An 18,603-nucleotide genomic window follows, 5' to 3' on the forward strand; every position below is an offset into this window, starting at 1 on the left:
GAGCAGTCAGGACTTGAACTGGCGCCCATATGGGATGCCGGCACTGTAGGTGGAGGCTTTACCTGCTATGCCACAGTGCCAGCCCCACCCCCCCAAAGTAATTTTAAAAAGTGTATCAGGGGCCGGCGCCGTGGCTCACTAGGCTAATCCTCTGCCTTGCGGCGCCGGCACACTGGGTTCTAGTTCCGGTCAGGGCGCCAGATTCTGTCCCGGTTGCCCCTCTTCCAGGCCAGCTCTCTGCTGTGGCCAGGGAGTGCAGTGGAGGATGGCCCAAGTCCTTGGGCCCTGCAGCCCATGGGAGACCAGGATAAGTACCTAGCTCCTGCCATCGGATCAGCGCGGTACGCCGGCCACAGTGCGCTGGCCGCGGTGGCCATTGGAGGGTGAACCAACGGCAAAAAGGAAGACCTTTCTCTCTGTCTCTCTCTCTCACTGTCCACTCTGCCTGTCAAAAAATAAATAAAAATAAAAATAAAAGTATATCAGGGCCAGCGCTGTGGCATAGTGGGTAAAGCTGCTGCCTGAAGTGCCAGAATCCCATATGAGCACTGGTTTGAGTCCTGGCTGCTCCACCTCTGATCCAGCTCTGCTATGGCCTGGGAAAGCAGTAGAAGATGGCCCAAATCCTTGGGCTCCTGCACTTGCATAGGCGACCTGGAAGAAGCTCCTGGCTCCTGGCTTTGGATCGGCACAGTTCCAGCTGCTGTAGCCAATTAGGGAGTTAACCAGTGGATGGAAGACCTCTCTCTCTGCCTCTCCTTCTTCTCTGTGTAACTCTGATTTACAAATAACTAGATAAATCTTTTCAAAAAAAAGTATATCAAGGTAAGGAATAAATTATTTGAGGCTTAAAACATAAGAAAACACTACTTTTGCAGATTACCTCTGCCAGGAGGGCATTCATGTCCTGAGGAAGATAAAATCTGTCAAGACTGTGACCTTGCATTCTCCAGGGCTGTACTGAGCATCTGCTAACTCCCAGGAACAGTGTTATGCTCTGGGAATTCAACAGTGACCTTGATACAGCCCTCGCTCTCAAGGATGTATGAGCTTCTGCCAGAAGCTACAATTTCCAAGGGCACCTGAAGTGTTTGGTCCTGACAATATTCACTTGGCAACCTCTGGGAAAAACCAGCATCAAGCCTCCCTCTTCCTTACTCTTCTCCAAGAGTGCTGTGGATGGCAAGGTTTCAGATGGTTTAGCTCCTGACTTACTAGCACTGTGCAACACAGAACAGGTTTTCTAATCTCCTGGGACCCAGTCATCCTCCTTGCAGAATGTGTAAAATCTCAGGATGATTAAATGAGAGAATACGTCTGTAACTGCTCCTCAGCGGAGGGCAGCCTTTACTATTAGCATCGTTAGGCTACAATGAGTGGGTTATTTATTTATATTTATGTATTTGAAAGGCAGAATGAGAACGAGAGAGAGAATATGAATAAGAATCTCCCATCAGCTTGTTCACTCCTCAAATGCCTTCAACAGCCTGAGCTGGGCTAGGCCAGGCCAAAGCCAGGAGGTAGGAACTCCATCTGGGTTCTCACATGCCTGGCAGGGACCCAGGTACTTGAGCCATCATCTGCTACTTCCTAGGGTGCACACTAGCAGGGAGCTGGGTGGGAAGCAGAGTGGGGCATCCCAAGCAGCAGCTTAACCTTTCACCTGTCAGCTGCTGAGCCTCCGGTATGAACACAAAGAGAATGAAAATGCTTTACCTAGGACTCACTACGCGCTTTAGGTTTAACAACCTTACACAGATGCTCTTTGACTTACAATGGAATTACATCCCAACAAACCCAACTTATGTTGGAAATATGTACAGTCAAAAACACATTTTGGGGTCCAGTGTCATGGCATAGCAGGTTAAGTCGGGGTGTGAAAGGCTGACAACCCGCACGGGAATGCACGTTTGAGTCCTGGCTGCTCTGCTGTTTCAGCTCCATATTAATGTACGTGGGAAGGCAGCAGAAGATGGCCCAAGTGACTGGGCCCCTGCCACCCACATGGAGACCCAGATGGAGTTCGTGGCTCCTGGCTTGGGCCTGGCCCAGACCTGGCTGTTGCAGCCATTGGGGAGGATGGAAACCTCTCTCCCTCTTCTCCTCCTGCTCTGCTTTTCAAATAAATAAGTAACTCTTTTTTTTTTTTTTTTTTGACAGGCAGAGTGGACAGTGAGAGAGAGAGACAGAGAGAAAGGTCTTCCTTTTGCCGTTGGTTCACCCTCCAATGGCTGCCGCGGCCGGCACACCGCTCTGATCCGATGGCAGGAGCCAGGTACTTATCCTGGTCTCCCATGGGGTGCAGGGCCCAAGCACTTGGGCCATCTCCACTGCACTCCCGGGCCAAAGTAAAGAGCTGGCCTGGAAGAGGGGCAACCGGGACAGAATCTGGCGCCCCGACCGGGACTAGAACCCAGTGTGCCGGCGCCGCAGGCGGAGGATTAGACTATTGAGCTGCGGCGCCAGCCATAAGTAACTCTCATAACGTACGTAATACATTTAGCTTACTGACCATTGTGGCTTAGTAACACAGCGCACTGTGTAGTGCCAGCTGTAGACCCTGGGGTCACAGGGCTGCCTGGGAGCTAGGCTCACTGCCACTGCCCACATCGCAGGAGTGTATCCTGTGCCACATTATCAATAGCTGAGCGAAAGATCAAAATTCAAAGTATGGCTATCCCTTTCACACCGGAAGCTGGAAGGCCTATTCCATGAACTGCAGATTTTATTCCCAGACCTGGTCCAGGCCGTCCAAGGTCTGGCTGTAGTTCAGTTGGATTTAGTCCAGTTGGGTGGTACCCCTGTGGTACCGAGGAGAGTTGCGAGGGGCCGGTTTGGACTCATGAAAAAAAAGGGCAGGGCTAGAACCAACTCTATTGAGAAAAGCCAGCCTTCTTCCTTCTTTTTTTCTTAAAGATTTATTTATTTGAGAGTTACAGAGATAGAGGGAGAGACAGAGAAATCTTCTATCCGTTGTTTCACTCCCCAGATGGCCACAGCAGCCAGGGCTGGGCCAGCCAGGAGCCAGGAGCTTCTTCCAGGTCTCCCACGTGGGTGCAGGGGTCCAAGCACTTGGGCCATCCGCTGCTTTCCCAGGCGCATTAGTAGGGAGCCGGATCAGAAGCGGAGCAGCCGGGATTCAACAGGTGCCCTTCCGGGATGAGGACGTTGCAGGCGGCAACTTAAGCTGCTGCGCTCCCTCGCCACAACGCAGCCCGAGAAGAGGCATCTCTTCCCAGGAAGCTTCGCGATGCGTAGACTGCAGGCAGGGACACGCGCGGCCGCATCAGCAAAACTAGGCCCCGCGATGAAGGCGTCGGCCACGCCAGATCGCTCCTTCCCTGCCTCCCGAGTGAGCAGCCGTCAGGATCAGGACTGGAAGACCCCGACGATCGCCGCCGTGGGCGAGCCGCCTACGCCTTTTTGCCAAATACGCAGTGCGGGTGCGTTTCGACGGGCCTCACGGCCTTCCCGGAGATCAGCGTGAAAAGAGGAGATGCGCTGACACAGCCCAGCGCCACAGACGGAGAAGCCGAGATGCGGAGAGGGAGAAGCGGTGCCTCGGCACTTCCCCCCCAGTTCCGGCCTCACAGCCGCGGCCCTGCGCCGGGCCAACTCCTCCGGCTCTCCGCAGGCCCCGAAAGATCCCCAGGAGGCCAGGCTGGCGCCGGAGCCAGGAGATGTCGCAGGGGGTCCAGACTCCGCCGCCACCGAGGAGACTCCGGGCGAGCGCCCCGACGGGGCTCAGCCGCCCCGGAGACTCCGCACACGGCTCAGACCCCGAGCGGAACTGCGTGTTCTGGGGGACTGCGGGTAAAGGGAGCCCCCGAGGAAGTGGAGGCGGCCGGACGACGGCGAACAGCGAGTACTCACTCACCTGACAGAGAGGAAGCAGGCACGCCCCAAAAACAGACCGTGAGCAAAGCCACGCCAGAGGGAGGAGGGAGAGAAAAGAATAACAGGAAATGACGTCAGGCGCACGTGCTTCCTAGAGGGGCGGGCACCAGGCGTTAGAGAGGCGCGGCTGCCGCCCTGCGCCTGCGCAGCAGCCGTCGGCCGCGCTGCCGAGTCACTGGGGCGGGCGGGGCTTGCGCGGAGGGCGGGGCGCGTGCCTGGGTGACGCAGGCGCAGTGCGGCTCCGGAGGCGCGGGCCGCCCCGTCCGCTGGTGTGGATCCGGGTCAGTCAGGCGCGGCGACCGGGGAGAGACGATCTGAACTGACGGCACCGGATCACCGGAGCGCTCCAGCTGCGAGGAGGTAAGGGCCCTGACGTGACGGGGAGGGGCCGCGGCACGGCGACGCGGCCTGCGGGCCCGGCCTGGCGGCGGGCGGCTCCCTGGGGGCCCGCCCGCCTCTCGTCGCGTCGTCTCCGGGCGCCGACTGCCCGGGTTCGGGCCTGGGCGTCCCAGCGCCCCCGGATCCGCCGCGGCCTGGCCCGGCCGGAGTTCCGCGCGGTCGCCCCTTCCCGCCTTGTTGTCGCCTCACAGCCCCCGCCCGCTCGCGCTCCTCCGCCGTCTCCCGCCCGGCCGTAGCTTCCCCTTTTCGCTCCCTTCAGCCGCCCTTTGCCCCTTCCCGCCCTTTCCCGCTCTGCTCCGAGCCCGGCTCTCGCGGGCTGCCCCCGGCTCCTCCGCCGTCTCCTGCGGTGTCCCTGGCGCCTCGGCCCCACTCCAGCCTGGGTTCTGGCCCGAGAAGTCTCCCGAGGGGGCAGAGCCGGGGCCCTGGACAGTTCCCCCGCGGCCTTGTGCCCGCTCTCCGAGCCCTCCCGGCTTCTGGGTGAAAAGAACCAGCGCCGTGCGTCGTGCGTGGAGGGGGCCGCGAGTGTGTGTTTTTGTCCCGGGGGCCGCTCCTCTCGCCTGTTGGAGGCTTCCTGGACCGGGGCTTCTTCCGCGCCTCCCGGCGGCCTGGGGAAGTTTGAAAGTCTTGGACATTGTGAGGACACTCGCGCCGACCCCTCCAGGAGGTCTGGGTTAAAACGGCGAGGGGCAGCTAGGATTGTGACACCGGCTCGGCGTCGAAAAGCCCGAGAAAAGCAGGAGTGTTCCCCCTGACGGAGGGACGTAAGAGAACTTACTTCTGAGCGCTGAGGGGGAAATCCGAGGCGAAGTTTAATTGCCCGGTGTCATTCGACTTGCTACAAAGTAACTTTTAATAGATCTTCATGGGTTTAATCTCTGTGGGGATTAAGTCGCTGCAGTGAAAACTTCGAGAGTGTCTGCCACAAGTTTAATGTCAAGGAGAGCAGACCTGTTGTATATCTGCTGTTCGGAGTCGCTCGGACAGCTCTTGCGTTGAGTGAATGGGAAGTTGGAAATCTCGAGGCGCACAGTAAACCTTTTGTTAATTACAAACACGTTCTGATCTAGCTCCTCAGGTCATGCCCAAGACTCACTCTCGCTGTGGATTAAAATCACAGCAGAAAAATTAATCAGGATGCTGCAAGTCTGAAAGTAGTTGAGATAGAACTTCATTCCTGAACTTTTAGTCTGCAGCCAGGTTTTTATTTGGGTCTGTTTTGGGTTTTTAGATGATGGATCCTTTAGTGTGTCAACCGGAATGCTAGCTAAGTGTGTATTATTGTATCTAGGGTGATCATCTGCCCTGCTAGTAAGTCAGCACTGTGTAATTAAGTTACATATCTGGGTGCAACATTTTTTTGTTAACACAGTGTTATATTGTGAGCTGCTGGGAGCCAGAAATGAGATTCTAGACCTTACAGACATGGAGTTTACAGGCTTTCTGTGTGTTGGGTTCACCCTTCTATCCCTAGCGTTCAGTCTGACCAAGCACATGGCAGGAATTCTGTACATATTTGTGGAAGGACTGAATTTCTGCCTATAGAGTCTAGCAATGAGTACTTAGATGTGACGGGTACTTAAATATTGACTGATCTCTAGAGAGGCCAGAGAGGGTTTGTGTGGGGTCTACAGGTTGAGGAGACTGGCTCAGATGTTTATTAACTCTCTAAAGGGCCATAGGCAGTGTGTGTTTAACAGATCATAAGGTAATTAAGAACTGTACGTCAGACTTCAGTTCTGTCAGCGGGGAGAATATATTTACACTCCGCAAGAGCATCCTTTGAGATGCTGTGGAGTTTGAAATGTACTAGATGTGTGATCTCTGTTCATTCCTCCCCCAGGTATGTAGATTATTATGGGTTATTGGGTTTTGGGTGGTGAGATGGAGAGGATTCTACTTAAATTGAGAAGAATCAGAGACTGCTGGAGCAGGACTTGTATGAATAAAGGTTTCCTAATGTTCCCGCGCTGGTTAAATAAACCAGCAAAATCTGTGTGGAGAGAGTATTTAAATTTTGTCCTAAGAACTTAAGCTGAAAGCTAGCAGAATTCTTCGCTGTTTGCAGTGTTCCCCAAAAAGATCTGGCTAAAATACTCTAATTTCTACACATGAATAAATGAAGTGAAAAGACTCGATTCCTTGCTTCTTTATTATACCATGGATACTACATGGTTACATTATATCAAACATATTATGACACCTTGACCTTTAGAATATTGGAGGTCTCACAATAACATCAAACTCACCTCTGAGAAATGAGCAGCTGTGGAATCAGAGGACCCACAGGTCCGCAGAGAGTCCTTGCTGCATCCCAGAGTGCCTGAGAGGAGTCGGGGGAATGGGCTTGGTGCTAACATTTTTCTGTCATCTGCTTTTTGTTTGACTTAAAGAAAATTTCTGATTCCCTGTGATATGTTCACAGATACTGGTTTGCTATTTTTTTGTTCAGGATTTGAAAGTGATTAGTTTATTGCCCCGAGTGAAAGTAATTTAGAGATTAGATTCTAGAGTTTATTAACAGACTTCTTTGTTGTGTTTCTTGCTGCCTTGATTGGTACTTCATTCTCCTGTCTCTGCTTAAATACAAAAATCAAGGTAAAAAGGAATTGAGAACTTTAGTTAGAGGAGGTTGTTTAAGGGCCCATCTACAGAACAGTAATGTGTAATTTTTACTTTACTTCCTAATTCTTTTTTTGTCTAAAGAAAAGGTCTGGTCTGTTCTTTATGAAAGTATAGTCCATTTATTTCTTTTTTGCTTAACAATTACAGTATTTAAAGCTATGAGGGGAAAAAAAATGAAAGTATCAGCCTTATAAGTAGAGTGTAGAATAATCAATAATTGAAATAAACTTCTAATCTTGCTTTAACAAGATTAAAGCATCTTGTTCTTTAAAACGTGTCTTCGTGAATATTGATATCTGGATCAGAATTGCTTGAGAGAAATGCTATCATTTATCATGAAGTTATACTAAATTGGAATTGTTAGAGTTTGGACAAAAAGTTATCATTTTAAAGAATCAAAGCACCGTAGTATGAGCTTTTCCCTCTTATTTCTGATGTAAAGGTCATTTTGTCTGAAGATTTCTAGTCCTCTATCATTGGAGAGGTTTCCCCTGTTCAGAAGTATGTGAAAATGTAGATTTCAGATGATTCCCATTCCAAAAGTGTCTTACACAGTATTGGCATCAGTTATTTGTACAGTTTAAGTCCCATCAGAATACATATATATTTTCTGTTTGATTTCATTTGTTTCATCTTAAATAAAACCCACAACCTCCCAGGCATCTACACTGAGACTTTCTTTTAGAAATGAAAATTTACATTTTTTTCTTCTGATAGAAGTTATATCAGGAATATGGATTTTAACAAGAGGTATACTTTTGATCCTGCCTATTTCCACATTGCTCATCTTATTTTTATTTTCTGTCTTAGAATTAACGGGAACATCCATAGTAGTGTAAAACCTTTAACAATGAAATCTGAAGCCAAGGATGGAGAAGAGGAGAGTCTACAAACTGCTTTCAAGAAATTGAGAGTGGATGCATCGGGGTAATTAAATATGTAATTGTTATTTAGAAGTATTTGTTTACTAGATTTAAGTAGTCCTTTTCCCCTAAAGAACTCTTCCTTGTCTAATATTTCTTTATTCATAGAAGACACATGCTTATAGTGGGACAGTCTACCAAATTCTGCACAATATTACTTTAAGAAGAAACCCTTCTGTTAAATTTGCAGAGTAACAGCTCCTTTGTATTCCTGTGTTGGATGTTCTGGTTTTCTTTAACTTTGAGGAGGGTTCTCAAAGGTTATCAAGCAGTATCCCTTCTGAGGTTTCCCCATACGTCTCAAAGGAATCACAATATTTTTCACTAAAAATGAATTGGCTCAGTAGAAATCTATGAAGAGTGCTGATTTCATGGTCTCTGATTGCTGAGTCTGTCACTATGGAAACCTCTATTCAGTAGTGTTCTGACACTGAGATCGATAATCTTGGACCCTTTGGCCAAACTAATTAGAGCACCTGCAGACCAGCTGCTGTCAAATGTTAATATTTCTCCCTTTGCAAAATGTTCTGTGCAAGGCTCTTCTCACCCTCATGTGTTGCTCTAGGCTAAAAGAAGCTCAGAATTTTAATGACTTACGATTTTTCATTTATATGAATGGGAACCAAATGCTGGCAAGGTCAGAATAAAACACTTCACAACAAATAGTAGTAATCATTGCTAATGTCTGCTACTCGTTTACTCACACCTTCACCACTGGATTAAGTACTCTGTGCACACTATTAACCCTCACTATCACTTAGAGGTAGGTAGTACTGTCATTTCAGTTTGCACGAGACTCACAAAAATTAAGTCACTTGCGAAAAGTCACATTGGTAAGAAGAGAGAGTCATGATTTGAATCCAGACTGTTTGACTCCAGAACCTGTGTTCACTATCCTTTATATGGTACCCTGAAGACAATATGAAATGTATGCAGTACCTAGCACAAAGAATTAGATAAATGTTATATCTGTTTGCCAGTTGATAATACTGTTTCTAGCCTACCAAAGATTTGTGTTAATAAATTTGTATGGTAGATGTTATAGGTACTCATCTTTGCTTTCATGACACTTTAAAACATATCTTTCCTCACAGAGGTTTTTCCAGTGTGATCATCTTACCATTTCACATCTTTACTTGGATAAACCATTTTAGGAAATGGAAACAAAGCACAGAAGCAGTTAGTTACAGATTGTGGTCACAGTGTATTCTTTTGTGATTTCTGGTATAGGAATAACTTCTTTTTTAAAATCAGGAAAGTACTAGGAGTGTATACAAATATAAACATGGAAATCACTTAGTGTGTAAACTTACTTGTATGTAAATAACTCTTGATATCCAGGCTTTTTTCCTGATGTTTTAAAAAATTTAAATGTAAGCCATTTCAGTGCTGCTAAAAATTAGTTGGAACATGAAAACAAATCTTAACGAAGTATTCACGCAGTGTATTATTGAGAATTATACAATTGTAGCATGTGTTCTGCCTTGAGTAAAATTCTAGGAGGAGAAGGAGCAGTAGAGAACATTTGAGAAAACCAAATAAGAGTGGAAGGGGTGAGTCATGAGTATGACTAAGCAGAGTAAGACTTGGGTAGTGTGTCACACGTTTTGAGTTGTTTCATATTGTTGCCTGTTTACAAAAGGGACATCTGAGGGACTGACTCACACGCTAACCGAGCCTTGCCAAGAATTCAGCATGATCCTGTTGAACAGGTTTTGATTCCCCAATGGTATTTGTCTTATCAGGATAAATCTGTATATGTTTATCATAAAACAACATAATCTGACCATAAAATAATACATGCTTACTATAGAAAAAATATCCAAAAATAAAAACGGATAAGAAAGGAAGAATCATAATTTTACATCCAGACCATCTATATATGAGGCTATGTACTCTTTTCACATAATTGAGAGCCTAATGTATATAGAGATACATCCATGCTGTTTTCTCCTGTTGGAAAGATCTCATTATTAAAAATTCTTTAATTTTTAATACATTCTTGATATTCCACTGTATAGCTGTGCTTTAATTTGTATAATCAGTATTTTTCCTATTGTTGGATATTTAGGTTATTCCCAGTTACTTAAAATTATGTTTTAGTATCTTTTTACTTTAGTGTATTAATGTCTCTTTCTAAAGGATTTTTTTTTTTTATCAATACCATGGCATATATAGCAGAAGCTCTGTGTATATATGTATTTTTGTGTACTGAAAAGGTCTTAGAAGGATTTACATTAAAATGTTAATGTGGCTTATCTCCAGGTTGTGAGATTATAGGTGATTGTCTTTTTCTCTGTTAAATTTTTTCATGTTTTTTTAACGAGAACCTATATTACCTGCACAGTTTTGATCTGTAGAGCTTTAATTCTGAGTAATAATTGAAGTTTATTGTAAAAATTAGAGTATTTTTCTAGAAGTTGTGTAATATTTTAAAATGTATTTATTTTCAATATAGTTAGATGGAGCCTCCTAAAGTTTTTGCTCCTAAACTTAGTTTCTACAGCTCTGGGTTGCTTGTATAAAACAAGTGATCCATGTCATTTGCATTCTCTCTGGATATAGGGCCTGATCTGCCCCAGATAAACAGCCTAAATGTCTATTTATATCTGGCTTCTGGTTCTACCTAAGAGTCATTCTTTGGCTTATGATTTTGCAACTATTGGCTTTTAAGGATCTTCCTTATTTGGCTTTAGAAAAGAATTTACACTGAAAGCTGAGCAATTTTTGAGAAATCTGAACTAGAAAGAAGCTAAAGGTGTTGATAAAAATTGTATTTGGGTTGATGAGAGCAATAAATTCTGCTCATTGTAGTTTTCTGTAACAATAAACTGTTCCTGCTTTCAGGTCCATAGTGTCACTGTCTGTTGGAGAAGGCACAAGTGTCAGAACATCGGTCAGAACGGTAGCAGATGATAGCAAACCTAAAACTGCATGTGCAGCTAAAGACGGTTGGCATGGGTAAGAATTTTTTATTGAGATGAGTTAAAGTCTTTTTGATTTTTTTCCCCCTAAGTGTCCAGAAGACTTTGTTTTGAAATAGAAACCAAGACTAAAAGATGAGGGGACCCATTCTGCTTATTTATGAATTTGTTAAGGCTTTAATATGGCTTGGTCCGTAGTCAGTTTTATGACTATCCTGTGTACATTTGAGCAGAGCAGGTCTTCTCCAATTACAGCTTCTTGGGTTCTAGGCCCACTAAGTCAGGCTGTTGAATGTGTCGGCTGAGTCCTTCTTTCACTCTTTCTTGTCAGACCTGTCAGTATTGAGAGGTATGTTGGTATCTCCTCCGTGGGAGCATATTTGTCTCTTTTCTCCTTAAGTTATGTATTTTTGCTTGATGTGTTTTTGAGATTCTTTTGTTAGCTTTATATAGCCTGGGTTCCTTCAAGCTAGAAATTTTTTCCTGGTGAATTGAAACCTTTAGTATGTAGTAACAGTCTTAATCCCTCATGATTACATTTTTTAAAAGTCTACTTTGGAATTTGTGTAGCTAATCCGGTTTTCTTTCAGTTAGTGTGTGCCTCATCTGTCTTTTTGTATTCTTTCAACCATTCTGTATTTTTACATTTTAGGTGTGTTTCATATAAATAACTTCTGGCTAGGTTTTATTTTGTTCTGTTATTTATTTCTATCATTGCATTTTTAAAAAACTGAATTTAGTGTGTATATATATTTGTTTTGATTTGATATTTTTAAACTTATGGCATTTTAGCTTATATGTTGTCCTTTTTCTTTAGTCTTTTTTCCTTCTTTTCCCACCTTCCGTGTCCTCACCACCTTTTAAAGATTTGAAAAGGTTTTGTTTGATTTTTTTTTCTCCTTTATCATTTTTCCCTCCACTGGTTTGGAAATTGTATACTTTGTTTCTCTTCTTTTGTTAGTCTTGAAATTTACCATGCATGCTTTTAACAAAGACAAAAAGTTAATATTTAAAAACTCCTTAGAATGCTTTTATTTTGGTCTAGTGTCTTTCATGATGTAGTTGGCTATTTCTTAAAATCTTGTTTCTTTTTCAATTTGCTTTATAGTTTTGATTCTCTTTTTTTCTTTGCTCCCTCAGTTCTTTTCTTTATGTACGTTTTTTAATGAGTAATTATATATTGTGTTTGATAAGTCCTAGTATCTGAAAATCTCCAGAAGTCTGCTAGGGAATCTAAATCTGTTTGTTTGTTTTGGTCAGCTGTTTCCAGTGATAAAAATAAGTCATGGGGGCCAGCGCTGTGGCTGACTTGGTTAATCCTCCGCCTGCGGCGCCGGCACCCCATATGGGTGTTGGGTTCTAGTCCCAGTTGCTCCTCTTCCACTCCAGCTCTCTGCTGTGGCCCAGGAGGGCAGTGGAGGATGGCCCAAGTGCTTGGGTGCCTGCACCCACATGGGGAGACCAGGAAGAAGTACCTGGCTCCTGGCTTCGGATTGGCATAGCTTCGGCCGTGGCAGCCATTTGGGTTGTGAACCAATGGAAGGAAGACCTTTCTCTCTGTCTCTCTCCCTCACTGTCTAACTCTGTCAGAAAAAAAAAAAAAATAAAAAAAAATCATAAACCTAAGACTGGTGATAATGGCATATTGGCCACAGAATGATATTACTATGCTCAGGCTTTGGGCACACCATTGGGCTTTACAGCATCAGTTTAAGTTGTCTACAGTATGATTCTTCAAAGACCGTCTGGTAAAAGGCTCCCAAGCTAGGGTGAGGACAAGGCACATGTACCATGTTTGGCACAGGAGATTAAATTGTCTCACCTTCCATAGCTTACTAATAAGGAGATGTAGGGGCTGGCATTGTGACAAAGCAGGTAAAGCGACTGCCTTGAGTGCCAGTTGGAGACCCGGCTGCTCCACTTCCTATCCAGCTCCCTGCTAATGCACCTGGGAAGGCAGCAGAGGATGGCCCAAGTGCTTAGGTGGGCCCCTGCACCCATGTGGCAGGCAGGGAGGATGCTCCTGACTCCTGGCTCTGGCCTGGCCCAGCCTCAGCTGTTGTGGCCATTTGGGGAGTGGACCAGCAGATGGAAGATCTCTCTCTCTCTCTCCTGTAAATCTGACTTTCAAATAAATAAAATAAATTTTAAAAAAAGATATGAAGAAAAATAAAGAGTCAAGAGGAAACAACAACAATAAAAAAAGGGAGATGTAGAAGTTTTTGAGACACAAAGAGAACTTGAAAATGGAGGCAGCCACGTCTCTTTGGGGGAGGTTTATGACCTTTGAGAAAATTTATGACCTGAGAGGAAATGTATTTCCATTGATCATGAAGAATCTGTTTAGGAGAGCTCTGTATCCGAGTGTCTTCTCTTATTTCTTTTCTCTTAGGTCTACCAGGAAGTCGTCACGAGGAGCAGTGAGAACCCAGCGTCGTCGACGTTCTAAATCTCCTGTCCTCCACCCTCCGAAGTTTATACATTGCAGTACAATAGCATCTCCTTCCAGCAGCCAGCTCAAGCACAAGAGCCAGACTGACTCCCCTGATGGCAGCAGTGGGCTTGGAATTTCATCCCCTAAAGAGTTCAGTGCAGGAGGAGGCTCTACTTCTGTTGATGGAAATCACACAGGGGCAGTCGTTGAGCCTTTGAGAACTTCGGTTCCAAGGCTTCCATCGGAGAGTAAGAAGGAAGACTCCTCTGCCACTACCCAAGTCTCCCAAGAAAGTCTCAAGGCCAATGATCTCTCTGACTTTCAGTCTGTTTCCAGGTTAAACCAGGGCAAACCATGTGCATGCATAGGCAAGGAGTGCCAGTGTCAGCGATGGCATGATATGGAAGTGTATTCCTTTTCAGGCCTGCAGAACGTCCCTCCCTTGGCTCCAGAGCGAAGATCCACGCTCGAGGACTACTCTCAGTCGCTGCACACCAGAACTCTGTCTGGGTCTCCCCGCTCCTGTTCTGAGCAAGCTCGAGTCTACGTGGATGATGTGACCATTGAGGACCTATCAGGCTACATGGAGTATTACTTGTATATTCCCAAGAAAATGTCCCACATGGCAGAAATGATGTATACTTGAGAGCGAGAAGCTAATTCTTATGCTTTAAACCAATGAAGGGTTGTCAGAGAGATTTAGTTAATGGCAGCCCCTGCAGCCACTTTGTGTGAGAAGACATCTCTTTCTGCTCACTGTGCTTGCAATAAAAACTTTTCTTGGCATCTCAGTTAATCCTCCTCCTTTAAACATTCTCTCTTGAGTTCTTACATACCCATCAAGGCAAACAAATCCCAGAAAAAATCTGTCATTTAGAAATGTTCCTGATGTCAAAGAAACCATGATGACTTGACTTACAGCGGTGGGTATACCATAAAAGCCTTTGTAAAACAGTGCATTTTTCAGGTCTGTTTAAGATTTCTTAGCCAAGGAAAATCAAACATGGTTTTGTAACTGGACTGAAAGTTTGTCATGTTGTAGTTGCCAGCCTGGAATATTAGAATTTGTTAAGACTGATTTAAGCCATCTCTGATTTAACACCAGATTTATTGTGTCTTTTCAGGTTTCTTATGTTATTGTTAAGCCAGGTATCTAAGATTTACATTCAATTTGAATAAACTAGCTGGCCTGCCTGTGTTGTTTGAGGGAGTCATTGACCATCACCAATAAACCTCTGCTGGTGCCATTCACATGAAGTACTCCAGTAAGCAGCAACCTCGGGTGGGCCACTTCCCTTGGAGCAAGGGACTGTGACGTTTGAAACTCGTGTTTGTCTTCTGTCTCTGCCATTTATGGATGCTGTGTTGGTGTGTTGCTTGCAATCAGCTGGTCATACAGGCCTCACACTTGAGGTTCAAACATTCTTCCTGATTATTATCTCTTTGACAAGCCCCCCTCAGACCAGCAATCCCAAGAATATTTTGTGCATACTATACTCTCCATTTTGGGGCAGCCATCCCAAAATTCCCTGCAAAAATTGGGGGGGGGGGGGAATGTCTTTAGTTTTACCTGAAGGATGAGTAAGATGGACTTTGCATATGCCACATAGCTTAGATTTTAAGTCACACACCCTAAGCATACCCACCAAATTTAGTGGAAATGTCTACCAGGAAATCTGTTTAGATTGCAGTACAAGTTTCTGCTAAAGTAGCCCACTGGCTGTGTGGCTGATTCTTGACAGTGGAGCCGGGGGACCTGTACAAGTTTACTAGGAAAGCCCAGAATTTGCATAGTGGGAGGCCCTTGCTAGTCACCAGTTTAGTTGGAAGTTTTGTAACCTCTGAGGGTTGTGATTAGAGTGCCTCGCCATCACAGCACTAGAAGTTAAAACGCTTCTGAATCATGGTGTTAGAAGGTAGACTATTTTGTATAAGGCAGTAATTCTCAAATGTTTTGGTCTTAATACCAATTCAGGCCCCCAAAGTGTACATTCTGTGCATGTGAATTATATCAATATTTACCAGATTAGAAACTACAGGTTGGGGTCAGGGTTGTGGTGTTAATGGGTTAAGCCACTAGCTGCAAAGCTGGCATCCCATATACGTGCCGGTTCAAGTCCTGGCTGTTCCACTTCTGAACCAGCTCCCTGCTGATGCACTTGGGAAAGCAGTGGAGGATGGCCAAAGTGCTTGGGCCCCTGCTACCCATGTGGGAGACCAGGAAGAGGCTCCTGTTTTCCGCCTGGCCCAGTGCTGGTGGTTGTGACCATTTGGGGAGTGAACCAGCAGATGGCAGATCTCTATCCCTGTCTAACTCTGCCTTTCAAATAAAAATTTTAAAAATGTATCTTTAAAAAAACTTTATTAAAAAAGGAAAGTAAACCAGTGTATGGAGATTGTGCTTGCTCTCCTGCCTCAAAATAATTCTGTAAGCTAATACTTCTTCATGAAAAATGATTCCAAAACAAAAAATATTTAGGAGAGGGGCATCATTTTATACTTTTTGCAAATCTCTGGAATGTTTGGTTTAATAGAAGGAGTCTGCCTGTTCCTGCACTCAGTCTGGCCATGCAGCATAGTGTCTGACCCCTAGCAAACTAGGGTACACCTGTGAGAAATGAGTGTGAAAACGGTTTTGACTTCTCAGATTGCCTAAAAGGGTCTCCGGAGGATTCTTGAGACTCCTAGAGCATCCTCTGGGAACCCCTCATCTGGACCATGTAAGCGCTGGTTGTAAAGGTGCCACCTCATGCTCCACAACTGGTGTTTTGCCTCCTTTTTTTTTTTTTTTTTTTACTAGAAATAGTAGAACTACTTGAAATTGGGTAGTTACTTAATTCAAGTAAGTGGCAAATGGGCTTAGCATGAGACTTGTATGAAGCTGATTACTACGTCTAAGTCTTTTTCAGCTTGCAAACCAGGGGTCGATTATTAATGCTGTATATTAGTATATCAGTGCACTCACTAGAGAGGGAAGAATGATATGTATTCTTTCCATATAAAGTTGTTAAGAAAGGTGTAGGGATTGAGGAGAAAGTCCCAATGATGTCATAACCTGTTGAAGAAATCCAATTTAGATCAAAATTAGGCACTCCATGTTTGGGGAATAAATTGCAAGTTACATGTCAATATTTTCAAAACGTGAATTTTTCAAAGGATTTTTATTTGAAAGGTAGAGTTACAGATAGAGGGAGAGACAGAGACAGAGGTCTTCCATCTGCTGGTTCACTCCCCAAATGGCCACAATGGCTAGAGCTGAGCTGATTCGAAGCCAGGAGCCAGAAGCTTCTTCGAGATCTCCCATACAGGTTCAGGGGGCCAAGCACCTGGGCCAACTTCCACTGCTTTCCCAGGCCATTAGAAGGGAACTGGATGGGAAGAGGAGCAACCAGGACATGAACCAGCGCCCATATGGATGCTGGCCCTGCAGGTGGAGGCTTAGCCTGTGCCACAGCGCCAGCCCCAAAACATGAATCTTATAGTTAAAAATTACTCTGTTGAGACCCAGTAGGCCAAACTGATCAGTGTGCTTCGCTGGAGCATTTGACTTTCCTGGATGAGACTGCCAAGCACATTTCCTTTCTCTGATGTGTTCTGATGAAAATGGATTCATTTTGTGGATTGAGGGATTGCTTAACTTTTATTCTGATGTTCTTAAAACTGGGCATTCTGACTTCCACATGTCTTCATTTCACAACTTTTAAAAGATTTATTTACTTGAAAGGGAGAGTTACAATGAGAGAGGGAGAGACAGAGACAGATCTTTTATCCACTGGTCTGCTCCTCAGATGGCCACAATGGCCATGGCCAGGCCAAACAGGAGCCAGGAGTTTCTTCTAGATCTCCTATGTGGGCGCAGGGGCCCAAGTACTTGGCCCTGCTGCTGCTTTCTCAGGTACATTAACAGGGAGCTGGATTGGAAGTGGAGCAGCCAGGACTTGAACTAGGGCCTGTATGGGATGCCAGTGCTGCAGGTGGTGGCTTTACCTGCTACGCCTCAGCTCCTGTCTGCTTTTTTCTTCTCTCTCTCTCTCTCTCACTGTGTCAATAATAAGAAAGAGAGCACACTTTCATCCACTGGTTCACTCCCCAGTGGATAACAATAGCCAAGTCTGGGCCAAACTGAAGCCAAAAGCCAGGAGTTTCTTCCAGGTCTCCCATGTGGTTGGCAGGGGCCCGAGCACTTGGGCCATCTTCTGTTTTCCCAGTCCATTAGTAGGAGCTGGATCACAAGTGGAGCAGCCATGAAACGGTGCCCATATGGAATGCTGGCATCACAGGCAGCAGTGCTACAGCACTGGTCCCTCACAACTTTTCATTGAACACTCGTTCACTCCACAAATACTGAGTGCCTACACACACCAGGCACACTGTACTGGGTGCTGGGAGAACGGTGAGTGGCGTAATATCCTTGTCCTCGTGGAGAAGGGGGAAGGACATGTAAGTGGTACAGAGAGAAAACTGTTGGGAGACAGGGAGGGCTGAGGAGGACTAGGGATTGCTCTTTTATTTGGGGTGGTAAAGAAGAATCTGTGATGAAGTGACATGCGAGCAGAGACCTGGGGGAAGTGAGTGAGCCGTGAGGATATGTAGCAAAGAAGTGTTCTTGGCATGAAGAGTGGCAAAGACATCAGTGCACCTGGAGCAGGTGTGGGGTGGGGCTGATCACAGAGGGCCTGGTGGCTCTAACAGCTTTGGCTCCTATTCTGGGTGGTAGGGAGCCATGCGGTGTTTGGAGCAGATGAGAGTGACGTGGTTAGACTGTTTTTGAGAAGTGCACCAGCTGCAATATGTAGACTCGGGAGGTGAGGAGGGCATTAGGAGGCCGCTGCAGTAACTGGACAATGGCTTTTGTGGCTTGGACACTTGGCAGTGCAGGACATGTGTTCTGGAATTACTCTGAAGGTAGAGTGGAGGGGGTTTGCTGATGGACTAGATACAGGGTGTGGGTGATAGGAATTAAAGATGACTCCAAAGGTTTTAAGAAGTTGAGAGTCAGCTGGAGGAGTAGACTTGGGAGAGGAAATTGAGTTTGGTTTTGTTTTTGTCAAGTTTGAGATGCTTATGAGACACAGTGATGTTGGGTAGAGGGTTGGTCGTAGATTGACGATGAGGAGAAAGGAGCAGGCTGGTGATGTACAGTTGTCGCTCAGCATCCCTGGGGGATTGGTGCCAGGGCCTCTGGCAGACTCCAGCGCCCATGGATGCGCAAGTCCCTAATCTAAAGTTGCGTGGTGTTTCATAGAACCTGCGCCCACCCCAGAATACCTAATACGATGAAAAGCCGGTGTGAACGGCTGCTCCACTGTAGTGTTGAGGGAATGATAATGAAAAAGGCTCTGCACATGCTCAGGTGCAATTCAAAATATATGGATTTTCCGTCTGTGGTTGGTGGAATCGGCCA

The 18,603-nt window shown here is 45.6% G+C and overlaps 2 protein-coding genes across 6 annotated transcripts in view; one reads left to right on the top strand and one right to left on the bottom strand.

The window, feature by feature from the left end:
• The window catches only part of GDAP1L1 (ganglioside induced differentiation associated protein 1 like 1), a 50,871-nt gene extending 46,888 nt beyond the window's left edge, over positions 1-3,983 (bottom strand). Inside the window, exon 1 of one of the 4 annotated variants that reach the window (XR_011379875.2) lies at positions 3,878-3,983. The gene's annotated coding sequence lies outside the window, so the exon portion shown is untranslated. The remainder of the gene's footprint in view (positions 1-3,877) is intronic. The other 3 variants (XM_070051819.2, XM_089307969.1, XM_070051820.2) reach the window with 3 other exon arrangements.
• Positions 3,984-4,148: 165 nt separating this feature from the next.
• OSER1 (oxidative stress responsive serine rich 1) lies at positions 4,149-14,393 on the top strand. Of its 2 annotated transcripts, XM_051845036.3 has the most exons (4): positions 4,149-4,257; positions 7,729-7,845; positions 10,689-10,802; positions 13,158-14,393. In XM_051845036.3, the coding sequence occupies exons 2-4, from the start codon at positions 7,769-7,771 to the stop codon at positions 13,843-13,845; spliced, it is 879 nt and encodes a 292-aa protein (XP_051700996.1). In that variant the 5' UTR covers positions 4,149-4,257; positions 7,729-7,768; the 3' UTR covers positions 13,846-14,393. The 2 variants fall into 2 exon arrangements, with proteins under 2 accessions (XP_051700996.1, XP_069907923.1); XM_070051822.1 differs by lacking the exon at positions 4,149-4,257 and having other exon boundaries at positions 7,727-7,857.
• The last annotated feature ends 4,210 nt before the right edge of the window (positions 14,394-18,603 follow it).

Source organism: Oryctolagus cuniculus, chromosome 11 (genome assembly GCF_051225735.1).
Source record: "Oryctolagus cuniculus isolate XC-2025 breed Fujian yellow rabbit chromosome 11, ASM5122573v1, whole genome shotgun sequence".
In the NCBI taxonomy this organism is placed as follows: domain Eukaryota; kingdom Metazoa; phylum Chordata; class Mammalia; order Lagomorpha; family Leporidae; genus Oryctolagus; species Oryctolagus cuniculus.

Excerpts from the sequence above, each read along its gene's own strand:
- OSER1 (XM_051845036.3), top strand. The coding sequence starts at position 7,769 with ATGAAATCTGAAGCCAAGGATGGAGAAGAGGAGAGTCTACAAACTGCT. Across the intron at positions 7,846-10,688 it reads TTGAGAGTGGATGCATCGGG|GTCCATAGTGTCACTGTCTG; the intron begins GTAATTAAATAT and ends TCCTGCTTTCAG. Across the intron at positions 10,803-13,157 it reads GCTAAAGACGGTTGGCATGG|GTCTACCAGGAAGTCGTCAC; the intron begins GTAAGAATTTTT and ends CTTTTCTCTTAG.